This window comes from Octopus sinensis, linkage group LG8, assembly GCF_006345805.1.
Source record: "Octopus sinensis linkage group LG8, ASM634580v1, whole genome shotgun sequence".
Taxonomy (NCBI): Eukaryota; Metazoa; Mollusca; class Cephalopoda; order Octopoda; family Octopodidae; genus Octopus; species Octopus sinensis.
Genome location: NC_043004.1, coordinates 51,675,838 through 51,696,215, shown reverse-complemented (window position 1 = coordinate 51,696,215; position 20,378 = coordinate 51,675,838). Strand labels below are relative to the sequence as shown.

Sequence of the window (20,378 nt, the reverse complement as noted above, 5' to 3'; positions counted from 1 at the left end):
AGAAATAGGTACTTATCAGTCAACAGCTCAGCCTACCTAGCAGTAAGTAGCCACGCCAATGTGGTATAGTTCACTGTACTGTGTCCATGACCAAGAAACTTAACAGTCAAAATTTTAGTTCACCAAGGTGTAAGTAGGTATCACAATATGGTACAGTTCATTATACTGTGTCCATGATTGATAGCTGCCACTAGGCGGTGAGCTGGCAGAAACATTAGCACGCCAGGCGAAATGCTTAGCAGTATTTCACCTTACAGGAACAGGTGTATGCAATAAAAATGCATCCTTTCTTGTGGAAAATTTGCCAATAGGCGCAGGAGTGGCTGTGTGGTAAGTAGCTTGCTTACAAACCACATGGTTCCGGGTTCAGTCCCACTGCGTGGCACCTTGGGCTAGTGTCTTCTACTATAGCCTGGGGCTGACCAAAGCCTTCTGAGTGGATTTGGTAGACGGAAACTGAAAGAAGCCTGTCGTATATATGTATCTATGTATGTATGTGTGTGTGTTTGTCCCCCTAGCATTGCTTGACAACCGGTGCTGGTGTGTTTATGTCCCCGTTACTTAACGGTTCGGCAAAAGAGACCGATAGAATAAGTTCTGGGCATACAAAGAATAAGTCCCGGGGTCGAGTTTCTCGATTAAAGGCGGTGCTCCAGCATGGCCACAGTCAAATGAGTGAAACAAGTAAAAGAGTAAACATCTACTTAATGCTAGAGAAACCAAGAATTAAGCACTATCCACAGTTATAAACAACTGATCAACAGATCAAACTAAACATTAAAAATGCTGTGAAATATCATATATAATTAATCTCACTTACTTATTGTCACAACACATTTGATATATATGAGTCAATGGGAGATGAGATAACTTGGAAAGTGCAGGCATGTCTGTGTGGTCAAGAAGCTTGCTTTGCAACCATGTTGTTTCAGGTTCAGTTCCACCATGAAACACCTTGGAGGGGTGTCTTCTACTATAGTCCCAGGCCAACCATGTGTGTAAATTTGGTAAACAAACTGTATGGAAACCTGTTGTGTATGCAGGGTCCAAGAAGCATTGGAAGAATATGAACATTTTGATGGCACGTATGTACAGCAACTGGGCTTTGAGCCTAAAACAATCTCCACCCCATGACTAAGTACATTTATGGACACCCAACAGGAATTGTTCAGTCCCAGTTCAGCTCTGAACCACAGGCCTATTATCGAAAGCATTCCAGTTATGCCCATCCTATATATTTTATTCTATCAGTGCATCTAGGATTGAGCTGTCCATTCTGCTGGGTGGATGATAATAGGAAGGGCATTCTGTAGTAAAAAACCATGCCAAAACATCACAGGCCAGCTTTTGTCAAACTGTCCAACCCTGGCATACTGTCCAATATTGGCATGGAAGGCAAATGTTAAACGATGATGAGGATGATGGTGATGATGTATTCTTATTTAAGACAGTTGAGTGTTGTCTGAGGGAGATTTGGCTGCAATTGCTGGTAAGGTTAGTGATCACATAAAGATACCTTCATTGATATAATTAGCAATATTTACTGTTTGGGCCCCTGTCAGCCTTGTTCCAATCAAAGATGATCCACCAGTGACAATCCCCTCTTTTATTCAGACATACAGTGTCTCAAAAACTACATTTTCTAATGTGTCCTTTCTTTTTTCAAGGCTGTAGAGTGTTATCTGTGGGCTATGTGGCTGTTGTTTCCAGCAAATCAAGTGAATTACATGGTCTTCATAGCTAAAAGATTACGTCACATGCTTGGTGAATGACACAACCTCAGTCGACATCAAGAGAAATACAATAGGTCTTCATCTCCCAAATGATCTATAGACAAAGGCTGGATATGTTTATTGTCAAGTTAACAGATTACTTTATGGAGGCGTGTGTGTGTGTGTGGGGGGCATGTACTGTGGTGCAGTTATGTCATGCATATTCACAACAGCTGGAGTAAATAATGATGTGATAATGTAGGTCATGACCTTGCATACTAATAGAGAAACATTGGATAACGATATCATGTTATGTCTACATCAATAAGTTAAGAGGCATGACCATGACATTTGTACACCCCTTCTTTCCCTCCTTCCTCTATCAGACCTCTTCACTTGTTGTGACTGTTGCTTAGTGTAAACAAGTGCAGGATGGTGGCTGCAAAAAAAAAAAAAAAGTGGGGACAGAGGCAGAATTCAAGAAAGGTGCCAGATTTTATCCAAGTGCTTAAACCTTTAACCTTCAAATAATTCTGTCAAACATAATGCTTCTCATGCTTACCTTAAAATATCATTTTAAGAGTATACAATCACATCATAGAAATCTCAAAGCTACACAATTAATACAAAGCAATGTGAATGAATAAGCACCACATTTGACAGAGATCTGAAGATTAAAGGGTTAAAGTTATGTAAATTAAAAACTTTCCTCATAATTTCATGTTAATCTATATTCTATTGGGTTGTCCAGAAAGTTCATGCCGATTTATAGTAGCTTATCTTTAGACTTATTTTAGAACACCGTTGAGTCCATAAAATAGGATTTGACTACAACTCCATTTAGAGCACAGTTTAAGCTATCTTTTCATGGAAGAAGGTTTATGTTCCTCTAACTTGTGTTAATTCTGCAACCCTTTAAAATGGAAGATAAGAAAGTTAATTTTTGGCACTTGATGCTTTGGGAACCAGACAAAAATTGCTGCAGCTTGGCTGGGATGTGTTACCCCACCCTCCATATTCACCAGATATTGCTCCTTCAGATTTCCACTTATTCAGGTCTCTGCAGAATAGTCTTAATGGTAAAAATTTTAATTCCTTGAATGTCATGAAACTACCTCAATTCTGGGAAGAGGGTATTTTCAAGTTAAAGGAAAGATGGAGATGCATTGTGCCACAAAATGGTTCATATTTGGTTGATTAAAAATGTAATAGCAAGTATTTATTGACCTTTTTCTTTCCTTTAAAAATCAGCACAAACTTTCCGGACAACCCAATAAATACCAACTTAATAATGCTAAATTCATTTTACTAAATTCTGTACTATTTTCAAAATCAGTTGAAATAAAAGCAGTGCATTTCAACAGAAATATGGTAAGTAAGGAATTATTTTCATAACAATGGTTTGACATGCCCTGAAAAAGAGAAATACAGAGGGAACATACATAAAGATATAAATATTGAAAGGATGTTGGAGTATAGATGTATGGTGGATATAAATGTGAGTACACTGTCATAGCAGTTATGTGGGATGTCTGTTCCCAAGTGTCAAGCTAATACACCTGCGTGCTGTTCTCTCACCTGTTTTCATCTTTTGTTTACTGTAAATTTGAACTATATGCATCTTAACTTCCCCCCCTCTTACTCTCTAGATAGATAGATATTTAAATTTAAAACGAGGGTGAGAAATTGGATATCAATTTAATTAACATCAATTTAACAGCAGTGGTCTAGCATATTAAAATCTGAAAGATAGATTAGATAGATTACTTTATTGGTCATGCAGGGCTAGACACAGAAAGAACAAAATACAAAGTAGAGCTTTTCTTTTTGGGAAGAAGAGAAGGAGAAAAAAGAGGGGGGATTCCGATCAAAAGGGATCGCAAAAAAAAAAAAAAAAGAGATAGATAATTGTCTAGGCACAGACGTGGCTGTGTGGTAAGAAGTTTGCTTCTCAACGACATAGTTCATGGTTCAGACCCATTGTGTGGCACCTTGAGCTGATCAAAGCCTTGTGTATGGATTTGGTAGATGGAAACTGAAAGAAGTCTGTCATATCATTATCATCATTGTTTAATGCCTACCTTCTACGCTAGCATGGGTTGGACGGTTTGACAGGAGCTGGCCTGGCAGAAGACTGCACCAAACTGCTGTGTCTATATCGGCATAGTTTTTACAGCTGGATGCCCTTCCTAACACTAGCCATCCAGTAGGGTGGACATTTATGGTTATATAAAATATTTTTATTTATGGTTATATATACAGGTTGTGGTGAATAAATTGTTGTCAAAATTATGCAAAAATGAAAATAACACTGATATCTCATTTTAACAGATACACCAGATGTAGGCCTCCATGTTGAGTCTGAGGCCATGTGGGAAGATGAATGGAGACATAAAGTTGCCATCACTAGTGATTGCTCCAAACACCATGATGTTGACTAGATGTTTGATTTTTATCACTCTCGGTACATGTTTTGGAGACACAGCAAGCCAACAGTTGTTTTGTATGTTCACCATCTGATCCTGGCAAAAATACTTCTCGTCTGAGAAAACCAAAGCATGTTCGGTTGGAGTGGGATACCTGAGTTTGTTTAAAACCTTTGTAGCGCAGTCTTTGCTCTTGACCTTGATGGCTTGGGATAGAAATTGGCCCCTTTCTCATCTTGTATGAGGAATACTGAATGTCTTCATGCATTACTTGCCTGATAAGAAACTCAGATACTCCAGTGTTCCTGGTGATGAACCTGATTGAAGGATCATTATCAATCATGGCCTGGTTCTCACTAACAAATCCAGGAATTCTTTTCTTTTCAGAATGATCAGAGTGAGTTTTCCAAGCTGCCGTACCTTCGTAATCACCATTAGACTCATCCAACTCTTTCCAGTTCCTCTGCACTCTCCTCAGATTGACACACAAACACTCTGAAATGTTCAAATTGGAATTTCTGACATGAATGCCAAGCAGTACAGCACGTCATTTCCAAATTTCTGGCAGAGTGAATTGCATCATGATGCTGTTTTACTTACAAATGGTGCACAACTGACCCTACTATAGTGTGTAGTCGACAAAATCAAAAACAAACAATGTGCATAAATGAAATTAAAAATATAAAATGGTGACAATTTACCCTTTGCACCCTGTATATATATATATATATATATTCTTTTACTTGTTTCAGTCATTTGACTGTGGCCATTTATATATTCATGACTGACCACTACCTCCAAACATTTTTTTTTATTCTCTCTCTGTTTATTTCCTCACATTTCTTTCTGTTGAAGAGCGTAGGCTCAAATCATAAAAGACTTTCTCACCTTCCTGAACGTCAATCTAATACACCTGCTCGTTGTTTATACACCTGTTTTCATCTTTTGTTTTTCTGTAAATTACTAGGAGACCTATTGAGTCAAGTACATCAACACCAAAATGAAATCAAATCACAATCAAATTGTAGTTGTGATCCCCATGCCAGTGGCACGTAAAAAGCACCCACTACACTCTCAGAGTGCTTGGCATTAGGAAGGGCATCCAGCTGTAGAAACATTGCCAGATCAGACTGGTACCTGGTGCAACCTCCTGGCTTTCCAAACCCCAGTTGAACTGTCCAACCCATGCTAACATGGAAAACGGATATTAAACGATGATATATATATATATGTATATATATATGTGTGTGTGTCTTTGTATCTGTGTTTGTCCCACCACCATTGCTTGACAATCAATTGGTGTGTTTTTTACCCCGTAACTTAGTGGTTCAGCAAAAGAGACCCATAGAATAAGTACTAGGCTTACAAAGAATTTTGGTGGAGAGGTTAGTCAATTACATCGACTCCAGTGTTCACTTGGTACTTATTTCATTGATTCTGAGAGGATGAAAGGCAAAGTTGATCTTGAGGAATTTCAACTCAGAGCACAAAAATGGATGAAATTCTGCTAAGCACTTTGTCCGACATGCCAATGATTCTACCAACTCACTGCCTTATGTAAGGACAGATGAAAAGCCACTGGGCATTTTGCCCAGCATGCTAATGATTCTGCCAGCTTGCCGCCTTAATAATAATAATAATAATAATAATCATAATAATAACACCATGTCGCCCACATATGGTTGTGATGCATGTGCCTGGTGTACCCCTATCATGATAGGTATATGGGGCTTTGTATATTTGTACACCACCATCACTTTGACAGCATGTACTGCTCTCTCACTCAATAATAATAATAATCACAATGCCGATGTTGACAAAGACCTTACCCATCAATGGCTAATGGCTTCTGGCTTAAAACCTGAAACAGAAGGGTTTTTCATAGCAGCCCAAGATCAATACCTACCTACAAGGAACTACCAGGCCAACATATTAAAGAACGGCAGCTTCCCAGCACATCGTGTATGTCAACAATAAAAATGAAGCCATTTATCATTTTGTCTACATATGCATTCTTCTTGCACCTACAGAGTATCTCAACAGGCATGATAGAGCTGCACAATATATTCACTGGGTAATCTGCAAAAACCTGGACCTGCCCCATGATAAAAACTGGTGGGAACACAAACCACCTCCAGTGCTTGAAAATGATCACATCTCACTCCCCTGGAACTTTACCATTCAAACAGAAAGATAGATGCAAGTAGGCCAGACATTATATTGAAAGATTTCTGATAAAAATCATGCCTCCTCATTGATATGACTGTCCCAATCAATATAAACGTATCTGTCAAGACCTACCAAAAACTGAGCAAATATAAAGATCTTGAAATAGAAATTAGCAAAATGTGGAACCCGAAGACTAAAACAATACTTGTTGTCCTAGGTGCCCTGGGAATGATAGCAAAAGGGGCTGAGTGTTACCTAGCTCAGATACCAGGAAACCCCAAAATGGCAAAAATTCAAAAGATAGTGCTCATGGGAACTGTCCATATCCTGTGTAAAATATTGTCTGTGTAATCTCAAATTTTAAAACAAACACATAATTTTCTTATGGTTTCTTAAACATCCTCAAGAACAACACTATGTACAAAACCAAATATATGACACCCTAGGCATAACACCAACATGAACTTATAACTTGTCTCTTGAGGTCTCTGGGTGAGAATTGGAACCAACTTGTACAAAGGCAAAGAAAAAGTGAAACATAAAATAATAATAATAATAATAATAAATATCCTGATGCAGTACCAGACAGTAGCTCTCATGGCTTCTGATCTTAACTGATTAGAAGTGTTATCATGTACATGTTTTGTCTTGGTATAAAAGATGGGCTACCGCAAGTATTCTGCTCAATACCACAGATTTGCTTGTCAGTTGTTTGACCTTAACCAGTTGAGCATGTCCCTTAGTGGTTGACGATATGTGCATCTCTGACCACGTGCAGAAGTAGTGGGGGAGCATCATAGCCATGTGTTGAAAGAAATTCTTGGAGGTTTGGATAATTCACCTTTGGAAATATGGGTGGTTCTTTCAACATCCTTAAACAACCCTTATTCAGGGACCTTTTCAGCAGAATGGGCTACTCGACCAGAAGAAAATAAATTCTAACTGGGCACCACCTGCAAGGTCATGCGCTGTTAATCTTGATATGAGATCACCATGTCGCGCACATATGGTTGTGATGCATGTGCCTGGTGTACCCTTATCAGACGGTAGTCTTGAGGGATATACTGGGCTTCATATATTTTACCCCAGTGTCACTTTGATGGCATGCACTGCTCTCTCATTCAATAATAATAATAATAATAATAATCTTCTCTACTATAGGCACAAGGCCTGAATTTTGGAGGGAGGGGACTAGTTGATTACATCGCCCTCCATGTTTCACTGGTACTTAATCTATCGATCCCGAAAGGATGAAAGGCAAAGTCAACCCGAGTAGAATTTGAACTGAGAATGTAACAATGGACAAAATGCTGTTAAGCGTTTCACCTGGGGGGCTAATGATTCTGCTAGCTTGCCGCCTTAATAATAATAATAATAATAATAATAATAATAACAACAACAACGGTTTCAAATTTTGGCACAAGGCCAACAATTTTGGGGTGGGGGGGGAGTAAGCTAATTACATTGATCCCAGTAAGCATTTTGTCCAGCATGCTAACGATTCTGCCAGCTCACCACTTTAATAATAAGTATAAAAATATGTCTACAGAAATGTGCTTTGGCATAAAAATAAGCAAAGATAAAAAGTGAAGGCCATCTGAAAATGAGGAAAATGGAAAATAACCAATATATTGTGTGAGGGAGAGAGAGAAAGAGAGGGAGGAAAGAGTGAGTGGGAAAGAGAAAGAGAGAGATAAGAAGATTAGACTTGCGATAAAGTTACACATACTTGGGAATGATTAAATAAGATAAATATATATATATATCTGTATATATATTTATATATGTATATCTTTTATTCTTTTACTTGTTTCAGTCATCTGGCTATAGCCATGCTGGAGCATTGCCGTAAAGGGTTTTTTTTAGTTGAGGAAATTGACTCCAGGATATATTCTTTGCAAGCCTAGTACTTATTCTATCAGTCTCATTTGCCGAACTGCTAAGTTACAGGGACATAAACACACCAGCATTGGTTGCCAAGTAGTGATGGTGGGGAACAAACACAGACATGTACATATAAACGATAGACTTCCCTCAGTTTCTGTCTACCAAACCCATTCACAAGGCTTTGGTCAGCCTGAGGCCATAATAGAAGAAAACTTATCCAAGGCGCCATGTGCTGTGGGACTGAACCTGGAATTATGTGGTTGGGAAGCAAACTTCTTACCACACAGCCATGCCTGTACCTTATATATGAAAGTAGACATTTTAAATAAGATAAATCGGTAACAGTCAAACATGGTTAATGAAATAAGGAGCAAAGAACAGAAGTAGTTTTTAAGGCCAGAACATTTAGAAGTAGTTTGGGAAGTTGTCATCTTGGATGGCAACAAAAGGGCCTCTCTCCCTTCATCTAAAAGACAGAGTGAGAGTGAAGCTTAAGGGCTGTGAGTGATGGGTGCCAAATAGGATAGGGCAGCTCTTTGGAAACTAAAGGCAAATGTGGATTTGGATTTAAAGAGAATATCATAAAATATTTTATGTAGGCGCAGGAGTGGCTGTGTGGTAAGTAGCTTGCTTACCAACCACATGGTTCCGGATTCAGTCCCACTGCATGGCACCTTGGGCAAGTGTCTTCTGCTATAGCCATGGGCTGACCAAAGCCTTCTGAGTGGATTTGGTAGACGGAAACTGAAAGAAGCCTGTCATATATATGTATGTATATATATATATATATGCGTGTGTGTGTTTGTGTGTGTGTGTTTGTCCCCCTAGCATTGCTTGACAACCGATGCTGGTGTGTTTATGTCCCCGTCACTTAGCAGTTCGACAAAAGAGACCGATAGAATAAGTACTGGGCTTACAAAAGAATAAGTCCCGGGGTCGAGTTGCTCGATTAAAGGCGGTGCTCCAGCATGGCCGCAGTCAAATAACTGAAACAAGTAAAAGAGTAAAAGAGAGAGAGAGTATAGGTTTACTGATCCTGTCAAAATATTCCTTCCTTCATCACCATCATCCTTTAACATGTGTTTTCCATGCTGGCATGGGTTGGATGGTTTGACTGAAAACTGGTAATCTGGGGAGCTGCACCAGACTCCAATTTGATTTGGTATGCTTTCTACAGCTGGATGCCTTTCCTAACACCATCCCGTCTAAGAATGTAGTGGGTACTTTTTATATGCTACAGGCATGGGTGCCAGTTATGAAACACTAGCATCGGCCATGACTACGATCTCACTTGGCTTGAAAGGTCTTCTCAAGCATGGTATCATGAAGCACTCCGTCAGAACAGCCTGCTCGTGAAATTAACGTGTAAGTGGCTGATCACTCCACAGATATGTGTACCCTTAACGTAGTTCTCGGGGATATTCAGCGTGATACAGAGAGTGACAAGGCCGGCCCTTTGAAATACAGGTACAACAGAAACAGGAAGTAAGAGTGAGAGACAGTTGTGGTGAAAGAGTACAGCAGGGATCACCACCATCCCCTGCCGGAGCCTCGTGGAGCTTTAGGTGCTTTCGCTCAATAAACACTCACAATGCCCAGTCTGGGAATCGAAACCGCGATCCTATGACTGCGAGTCCGCTGCCCTAACCACTGGGCCATTGCACCTCCACCAAGCATGGTATATTGCCTCAGTAAATTCTGTCCAGCCCAAGCAACCATGGAAAAGTGGACATTAAGAAAATGGTGATGTGTATGTATTATGTATTTGTCTGTGTGTGCGTGTAATATATGTGTGTGCATGAATACCAGCCCTCACCACCCACACACAAAACCACTATCACCAGCACCCTTAATGAAACAGCTGTTATCTTACACACTAACACAGTCATCTTCATTATCCCACCCCCAGTCACTTCCCTCACTATCTGCTTATCATTTTATCTGCTACCTTTTACTTGTTTCAGTCATTAGACTGTGGCCATGCTGGGGCACCACCTTGAAGAATCTTAGTCAAATGAATTGGACCCAATCCTTAATTTTTTTTAAAGTCTGGTACTTATTCTATCAGTCTCTTTTTGCTGAACTGCTAAGTTACGGGGATGTAAACACACTAACACTAGTTGTCAAATGGTGGTGGGGGATAATGTGTAGAAGAGTAGGTGACGACTGTTAAATTTGAGTAGGGTCGAGAAGTGACCAATGAAACACAAGTGGGGGATGTACATACATGCATATACATTCATACATACAGACAGACACATACATACATACATACACACATACATATATATATCGCTCTTTAGGTCTCACCGAGGAAATGACCAGAGACCGAGACCTTTGGAAGTATGCTGTGCGTGAGAAGACCCAGCAGGACAAGTGAGACCATAACTCGTGGCCCCTACCTGGGACGTAGTCAGTCCACCAGTGCATACCTTCCTTCTTGGGACACATAACTCTACTTGTGAAGACCTGTTGAGGCAAGTGAGAATCAAAAATCAACCAAAATCAAAATCGATCAACATCAATGGAGTTTGTAGTTGTGGTACCAGTGCCAGTGGCACATAAGAGAACCATCCGAACGTGGCCGTAGCCAGCACCGCATCGACTGGCCTCCGTGCTGGTGGAACGTAAAAAGCACCATCCAAGCGTGGCCGTTCGCCAGCCTCGTCTGGCACCTGTGTCGGTGGCACATAAAAAGTACCTACTACACTCACGGAGTGGTTGGCATTAGGAAGGGCATCCAGCTGTAGAAACACTGCCAGATCTGACTGGCCTGGTGCAGCCTTTGGGCTACCCAGACCCCAGTTGAACCGTCCAACCCATGCTAGCATGGAAAGCAGACGTTAAACGATGATGGTGACATAGCTATCTTTATTGTTGTCTTTTAGCGACAGGTAGGTCCTTATCCAGCAAACCATGATCAAAGACATTCCAGCCATGACGATCCTATAATTTATTCAGCTAGTGTATGTATGCTGTGATTGAGGGAAATTTGGCTACCATTTTTAACAGGCCATCTACAGGTTTCTTTATTGACTGTACATCATTTTTAAATGAACATCTGTAATAATTCTATTGATCTGAGCTGAGAGTTTTCACAGTGATACTCCACCTCTCATTGGAATAGAGTAGTGGAAGAGCAGAAGGAGGAGGAGGATAATGTTTAATGGAGACAAAAGATTGCAAAGAATTAGTGTGTGTGTGTGAGAGAGAGAGAGAGACAGAGAGTGTACCATCATCATCATCATCATCATTTCACATCTGTTGTCCATGCTGGCATGGGTTGGACAGTATGACCAGAGCTGGCAAGCTGGCAAGCTGCACCAAGTTCCAGTCTGTTTAGGCTTGGTTTCTATGGCTGGATGCCCTTCCTAACACCAACCACTTTACAGTGTGTGCTGGGTGCCTTTGGTGTGGCACTGGCACAACTACTTTTGTGCATGGCACCTGCACAGGACTCTTGCAGCCCAATCCTCTTCACCACGAAGAGTGGCCTTAACATTTCTGCTGTGGAGGAGAGATGTGACAGAACAAGTATCATCATCATTTTAATGTCTACTTTCAGGGGCTGAATGGAAATTTAAGGTGAACCTCCTACAGCTGGATGCATTTCCAGTCACCAACCCTCACCCGCTTTCAAGCAAGGTAATACTTCTCCACTGACCAAACATTTTCATGGAAAATGACTGAAGGACACTGTACAACAGTAATAGGTCTTTCAAAGTATGAAGCAAGTGAACAATTAGTCAACAGCTGCTTGTACCGAATGACTCTGAGAGAGCACAAGTTGTTATTATGTGACAATGTTTTCCTCTCACCATGAAATGGGTTCCACAAGACTAATTTGGATATTTCCTATTCAGGGTAGTAGCACATGTAGTGACCAGATAGTTTCAGCTGTCTTTGCCTGATCTTTAGGTCTCACCGAGGAAATGACCAGAGACCGAGACCTTTGGAAGTATGCTGTGCGTGAGAAGACCCGGCAGGACAAGTGAGGCCATAACCTGTGGCCCCTACCTGGGACGTAGTCAGTCCACCGGTGCATACCTTCCTTCTTGGGACACATAACTCTACTTGTGAAGACCTGTTCAGGCAAGTGAGAATCAAAAATCAATCAAAATTGAAATCGATCTTCTTGCTAACTTTCAGCAGGTCTCCATAAAGGCATTTGTTGCTGCTATTTCACATTTAGGTACATTTGTAGCATTCTTGTGTTGCAGCCAACAAGGACCTTGAGGCAGGACCAACAAGGACCAAGAAGTGTGGCAGGTGTTGCTGTGACCTGGGTTAGAACATGGCCATACTAATAAATAGGAGAGCACAAATGTAGACAAAGAGATATAGGTGTGCACACATACACACACACACACACTCAATATATGTATGTATGTATCATGCTATATACACAAACACACATATATATTCAAACATATATATCCACATCTACCCAGTTTATTTACAAGGCTTTTGTCAGCCTGGTGCTATAGTAGAAGACTCTTGTCTGAAATACCAGGCAATGAGACCAATGTCAAAACCACACAGACACAAAGCTAACTCATCCATATCTCCATGCTTGCATTTAAATATGTAGAGAGCAGAAGTGGGGGCTAGGTAAGTACCTTGCATGTAACTCTAGGCTCTTGTATCACTTACACAGCTTAACAGTGTGTATTCTAGTGTGTTTTGCCTCCTTGCCTAGACATCATGTGAGAGTTGTAAACAAGCATCACTGCCATGCAAGTGGTGTTGTTCATCTCCAATCTTCCATGAACACATGTCCAGCCATGGGGGACTCTTACTTTGGTTAGAAATAGGTGAGCACTGGCGCTAAGAAGGGCATCTGCCTGTAGAATATTTGCCCCCAAAATTCTGTCTGACCCATGCAAGAATGGAAAAGTGGACAGTTAAATGTTGGTGATAATGATGATGCAATAGACAGGATCAAATTTATATATCTAATGAATGTACATTTTGTGTCACTCTGAAATTTAACTGGTGGGGATAATAATTTTACAACAACAACAAAAAAGGAAAAAAAATAGAAGCAGCATGTGTGTGTTTATTAACCATACAGATAAGGACAGCTATGCATATACATTCATAACCCATAACTGTCTTAAGTACTCTGGTACTCTGTAACTTTCTCAAAGAAAGTTTTAAGGTCAAGCAGTATTATTTACATATGAGGTGATGGTAGTTGGTGATGGGGGTGGCGTTAAAGTAAGGAATATAAACTTGCAAAAACCAAAAATCAGAGGTAGGAGGAAGGGCGAAGAAGAGAAATTAGATAAACTAAATGTTGATGGCAGATAAGAGGACAATGAGGACACTGGAAGAGGTGGGGGTGAAAGAGTAGAGGAGGGTTATATCGTGATTATTAAATTTGAGAGATTAGGCATGGTTTTTTTTTTTGTCTTTTCTATTAAGTAATTTGATTTCGTTGTTTGTTTTAGAAATGGTTAACAAAAAGGTGAAACATAACATGCCCCCTCCCCTCAAATTTTTTACCACCAATCAATGCCCTGCTCCACTCCACCTCATATCACATCACCACTGTGCCACCAGTTACTGTACAGCCCCAGCCAACACCACCCACCTCACTTATCCCCCACAAGCTACAGCTGGATTCTACTTCAATTCACCATCACCTACTGTTGTATTCCACCCCCATCTCAGTTCTACTTACAATTCTACTCCACCTCACCATAAACCACTGCTACACTCCACTCTATATCATCATCAACCACAGCTATCATCATCATCATCATCATTGTTCGACCGTGGTCAAGACAATGGAATTTACCATGCTACGCCATACTTCACGGTCCATCATGGCATTACGGAGGTCCTGTTGCTGGATGCCTGTATCCCTGGAGATTACATCAGGGTAGGAGAGTGTGCGCCCTCTGGCATTGCGAGTAAATGGCTTCCAGAGGAGAAGAGTAGAAATTACCTCTTTTTCAGCTCTACAACAATGTCCAGCAAACTGGACTCACCTACCTTTCACAAGAGATGACACAGGTGGTAGTTTCCCATATATTTGCATTACTATACTCTACCACCACCACTGCCCCCCACCACCACCACTCATAGATCTGCTCCAGTAGGTGGCAAAACAGTAAAATTCAAACACTAGCCCAACTCATTCACCCTCACATCAATATAGTTAAAAGGTTAACCATGTCCTTTCAAACCCCATGGGTCCCTCCTCCCTTTCATAATCTATTCTCTCTTCCATTTTCTCTCCTTCTCTCTCTCTCTATGGTCAAAGAACTTTGCTAGTGTCCAGCCTTTACAAATGCTTCATGTCTTGGCCTTAATGTCTTTTAGCGTCCACCAAAGTGGATGGCATTTTAGAATGGTATCACCACATATTGGTTTGCTTAACCACAGCCAACAAGGTCTAGAGTAGTGCTTTTCAAACTTTTTGCTGGAGCGGAACCCCAAGGAAACATTCCACTGGCTCGGGGAACCCCTGTGCAATAATTTAATAGTCTTATGCACACATATCTGCACAGGAAAATTTAAAAGTACTGCCGATTAGTTAAGAGAAGTTAAGAGTAGTAAAAGTCAGTCAAAGCACTTGTGAACATGAGAGGAGAAACGAACAAGTTAAAGAAAGTAACAATTGAGAAATGAAAACCAAAAAAAAAAAAATAAATGAAAAGCTGAGGCAGTGTTTCACTGTATTGAGTGAGATTTTAATAGATTACATGAACTTGTAAGGAAAGCCTTAAAAAACCTCCCTTGTTTTAAATTCTACAGCCAATAAGCTGTCACCTCATTTTATGAGGGACAAGTCACAACAGTACTTCCTAATGGCCATCACCACTGCCACCACTAACGTGGTTGTGTGGTAAGAGGTTAGTCCGTCAACCATACAGTTTAGAGTTCAGTTCCTCTATGTGGTACCTTAGGGCAGGTACCTTCTACTATAGAATTGAACTGATCAAAGCCTTGTGAGTGGACTTGGCAGGTGGAAACTGAAAGAAGTCCATGATATATGGATGTGTGTGCGTGTGTGTGAGTTTGTTCTCCACCATCACTTAGTGGTTTGGCAAAAGAGATCAACAGAATAAGTATCAGATTAAAAAAATAAGTACTGGGATCAATAAGTTGTTTAACTAAACCCTTCAAGGCAGTGGCCCCAGCATAGCAGCAGTCCAGTGACTGAAGCAAGTAAAAGGTACCACCACCACTACTATTATGCTAGTGAGCCACATTAGACTGTGGTACCTACATACAGCTAGGTAGACTGGGCTGTAGATAGTAAAGTATCCTGATTATTGACACAATACAGTGAACTCTACCACAACATGGCACCTCTCTACAGTTAAGTAGACTGGACTGCTCACAGCCAGTTGTCTTGGTGATAGACACAATAAAGTGAACTCTATCATACAGTGTGGTACCTGCATGCGGCTCAGTGAACTGTACCAATGTCTTCAGTATCTGATTAATCCAGCTGTTTATATACTCAGCTGGTGACCTGTGAATAGAAGTAAACTAAGCGGGTACTTGAGTAACACTTTAATCTCAGCTGACACTTGAGTAATACTTTAATCCCATTTGACACTTGAGGGACATATTAAATCTTAAGAGATACCTGAGGGACACTTTAGTACCAGCTGACACTTGAGGGACACAGTAATCCTGATTAACACTTGAGTAATACATTAGTCTCAAGTAACACTTGAGTAATATTTAAATCCTAGCTGACACTTGAAAAACACATTAATCCCACTTGATACTTGAGTGACACTTTAGTCCTAGCTAACATTTGAGGGACACATTAATTCCAGTTGACACTGGAGTGATACATTAGTCTCAGCCAAACTTGAGTAATACTTTAATCCTGACTGGCACTTGGGAGACACTTTAATCCCATCCAATACTTAAGTGACACAAATTTTAGGTGATACTTGAGTGACGCATTAATCCCAGCCAATGTTCAAGTGACACTTTAATCTCAGCCAACACTTGAGTAATACTTTAATCTTGACTGGCATTTGAGAGATACTTTAATCCTGGGTGATACTTGAATGACACATTAATCCAAGCTGACACTCAAGTGACATTAATCCTAGCTGACACTTGGGTGAAATTAATCTTAGCTGACATGCTTTTATTCCACTTGACAGATACATGAATAATAGTTGACAGTTGAGTGACACTTTAATCACAGCTGATGTCTGTTGCAAATGTTAGCAGACCATCCAATACTAACTGGATTAGAGCTAATAAGGAAGAAACCTCTTTACAGTTGTGCAACCTGCTAGAAATAACAGCTTAGTCTCCTTTAACTTACATCATACCACTTTACAGAAAGGGAATATGAGATAATGCAGTCCTACATACCCCTAAAACAGTCTTGGTTGGCATACCTTTGATCATAGGCCCTCATCAGGTTTGAACTTGGGGTTAAAACAAACTGGATTAGAAGGTTAAAGAAAATATACAATAGATCAATAAGTGAAACTCAGAAGACAGAATTATGTTTATGATCAAATTCTAGGCACATTGGGCAAGTGTCTTCTACTACAGCCCTAGGACCAACTAGGGCCTTGTGAGGGAACTTGGTGATGGAAACTGTAAGAAAGCCTTGTGTGTGTGTGTGTGTGCGTGTATGTTTATCCCATTACCACCCAATAACTCGTGTTGGTTTGTTTACATCCTTGTAACAGCAGTTTGGCAAAAGGGACTGTGACAGAATAAGTAACAGACTTTAAAAAAAAAATCTAAATACTGAGGTTGAATTGTTTGACTAAAATCCTTCAAGGCAGTGCCCCAGAATGACCACAGTCCAGTGGCTGAAACGAGTAAAAAACAATGAAAAAAAAAAGTACAAGAGTTTTTTTTTTATCTTTTATAATTTCACATCTGTGCTGTAAATATTCTAAGTTGGTTGCGTTTATTTAAGTGTCTGCAATAATATAAGACTTTCAAGATCCCATTACACAGTCTGTATCTGATTTTAATAAACTTCGTTTTTTGGGAGATAACAATATGTTCATTAAACAGAATTTACATAAAGTCAAAGATAATTAAATATGTACATTCACCTTGCAACACATTCTCATATTCGTTCCTTTGTTTTTTATCTGCTTTTCTATACTTGCATAAACTGCAGCAGTATTTTACACCTAAAGTGTCTTCCTGTCACCACACCTTATCACATATATATGTGTGTGTGTGTGTCCTTGTTTTGACATCAAGTGATAGTGGTAAATGAGTTTCATTCATTTGCAATATTCCATGAAAACATGCTTGTTTTTGGAGAAATACTACTTTACTTTGAAACAGGTGAAAGTTGGTGACAGGAAGGGCATCCAGCTGTAGAAAATCTGCCTCAGTAAACCTCATCTAATCCATGCAAGCATGGGAAAAAAAAACATTAAAATGGGTATGTGTGTGCATGTGTGTGTGTGTGTGAATGTGTGCATGCATGGGTATGGTTATGTAGTTAAGATATTCGCTTTCCAACCACACAGTTTCAGGTTCAGTTCCATAATATGGGACCTTAAGTGTCTTCTGCTATAGCACTGGGCCAACTAGAGCCTTGTGAGTGGATTTAGTCAACAGAAACTTAAAGAAGCCCATCACACATATGCATGCATATGTACACACACACACACATACACACACACACACACACAGGGTCTTTGTGCTAAATTTTATGATTGCTTTTATGTCTCCTTTTTTATCAGGAACAGCTTGAGGTATTGGTGAACAGACAACCTGTCGGAGAGCACAAAGATTAACAACCCTCTAGCATTTAAACCAGTCATATCTGGCCCAAATATTCTACCTGCTTTATCTTCAAACTGGCCAGATCCCAGCTTCTCACATATATCCTGCAATGTCATTCTAAATATAAACAGTCATAACTTTGAAATCTTAAAGCTACAAGATGATACAGGATTAACTTTAAAGAATGTGAAGAAATATGCATTATATTTAACAGAATAATCTGAATGCTAAAAGGTAAAAGTTGTAGTTGAGAAAATGTTAGCTGACATGGAGAATTGGAAGCCATTTGAATATTGGAAAAGAGTTACCTGTATCATGATGATACAGGTCGGGTATCAAAATGCCAATATCATTACTGCTGAGGCCCAACCTTCTGAGTTCTTTTACAGGGCTTAAAAAAACTGAAGGGGTGGTGCAATAAGTGTGTAAATCTGAGAGGGGAATATGTTGAATAAAATCATAATTAACTGAACCTCCTGTATTTTCTATTACCTAAGGTCAGGAACTTTTCAGCACCCACCCATGTAACTAATGTAGATGGATTATGGGAATGTACCACAATTATTCATAGTTACTCAGCCTGCTGGAAACAACAACTGACCAAGTCCTCAGTAAACTAAATCTTACTGCCTTAAACAGGAAAGGAGGGGTGAATTTGAGAAAATATATGGGGTAAATATAGGGGACTATGTGGTTTTTTCATTGAAATAGGAAAGAGGGCAAGTAAGTGATGTTGACTGATGGGGCAGTTAACATCAGTTAACATCTCTCATTTTCACCCTTTTTACATCTCTATCATACGATTATGTTTTTATTTTAATCTTAATTTTTTATGTTTTGTGTCCCCAATGTATTGTAAGGTCCCCTCTATGTAAAACCTTTATGGTGAATAAAAAAAAAACAACTGCCTTAAAAGAGAAGAACTTGTTGCGTAAATGTTGTCTGTGTTATCCTATACTCGAAAAAAAAAATGTGAGAATGGTTATGGCCAGAATGCTTTGATTTTTTTTTTTGCTTTGATCAGGACTGACTTGGAGTTAATAAAAGGCAACAACATGATTGAAAAATTAAAAATCAGTAACACAATAGACTCACCCAAAGGACTGTCAAGTTTGAGATCTTCCTTAAGGTGTATTGATGCGGGCACTGTCTTGCCAATGAAAGAGTCCATATCCTGAAAACAATAAATAGTAATGAAATGGATACAAAACAACAGCAGCACAGTGATGGCATCTATACAGTACTACATCTTTACTCTTTTCTCAGTCTCCTCAGCTGTAAAGGAGTGCCAGCTAGATCAGTAGTTCTTGATCAGGGACCATATAAGATTTTTGGGGTCTACATGAACAAAATAGTAAATTGGGTCCTCAGTATTATTTTAAGGGTCTGTGAAACAATGTTGCTATAGATGTATTTATTGCTAGGGATCTTTCTCACGTGTTTTGCTCAGTTCAACCTACACAAGTTAGAACATGATGGACAAGATAGGTGTTTTGAAAGATAGGAGATAGGGGTACGTTGCGCCGCAATAATATATGTATAGAAATTAAATATAAATTACAAAATGGGACAAGAACGCAAAAACACACAAAGAGACGACACAAAAAAATAGACGGGTCATTCGAAGCCTCTAATCTTCAGTCGGGAACCGGATCATCTTAGCGATTTCGGCTGATTAATCCTGATATCGTTCCGATACGGCCAGCCCCAAAGAAAAACTAAGCTACGAGCATTAGATTTCTTGGAAAGAGGATCAAATGTGACGAAACAAGGACAGAATGCCACACGAATATAAATACAAGAAACAAAAATTAGAAATAAAAAACAAGAATAGTAATAACGGGACAAAACAGCGGGTGTCTTACGACTTCAGACAATTTTTAACTTATCTTGGCTGGCGTATTTGAAAAATGCCTTCGCAGCAAACGAAGACAACAGTGTTAACATGGCAGCGGTCAAGCCAAAAAGACCAGAGGACAGAAGAGAGAGAAAGAAAAGCAGGGGGCAAGGAATCAAAGAGAGAGAGAAAGAAAGGGACAAAGGCACCAAGGGGGAGAGAGAGAGAAGGAAGGAATTAAAGAGGGGAGAAGAAACGAAACATCAAATGGCAATGGGAGTCCATTGATAAAGAAATGGTTGAGAACCACTGAGTTAGATGCTGGTAGCAGTTGTATTTTCTTCCACTTGCCACATCCTAGATGTGCTGCTGGGTCAATAGCGAGAAGGCTGAGAGGAGGACAACATCTGCTTGCAACTACATAGGAACATAAAAGCAATAGTAAAAAACATGTGCGGCCAAATCATCAAAACCATAATACACATGAACGATAGCTAGCTACATTGCTAGATTATTCATCATCATCATCATCTCATCACTGTTGCTGTTGTTTTATTGTCTGCTTTTCCATGCTTGAAAGGGTCAAACAGAAATCAC

General features: G+C 39.8%; 1 protein-coding gene across 3 annotated transcripts in view; it reads right to left on the bottom strand.

Moving 5' to 3' along the window:
- The window catches only part of LOC115214945 (glycine dehydrogenase (decarboxylating), mitochondrial), a 161,231-nt gene that overhangs the window by 53,933 nt on the left and 86,920 nt on the right, over positions 1–20,378 (bottom strand). For all 3 annotated transcript variants that reach the window (XM_036505402.1, XM_029784031.2, XM_036505403.1), the window contains exon 3: positions 19,040–19,118. In XM_036505402.1, coding sequence (XP_036361295.1) covers positions 19,040–19,118 — 79 coding nt within the window. The remainder of the gene's footprint in view (positions 1–19,039; positions 19,119–20,378) is intronic.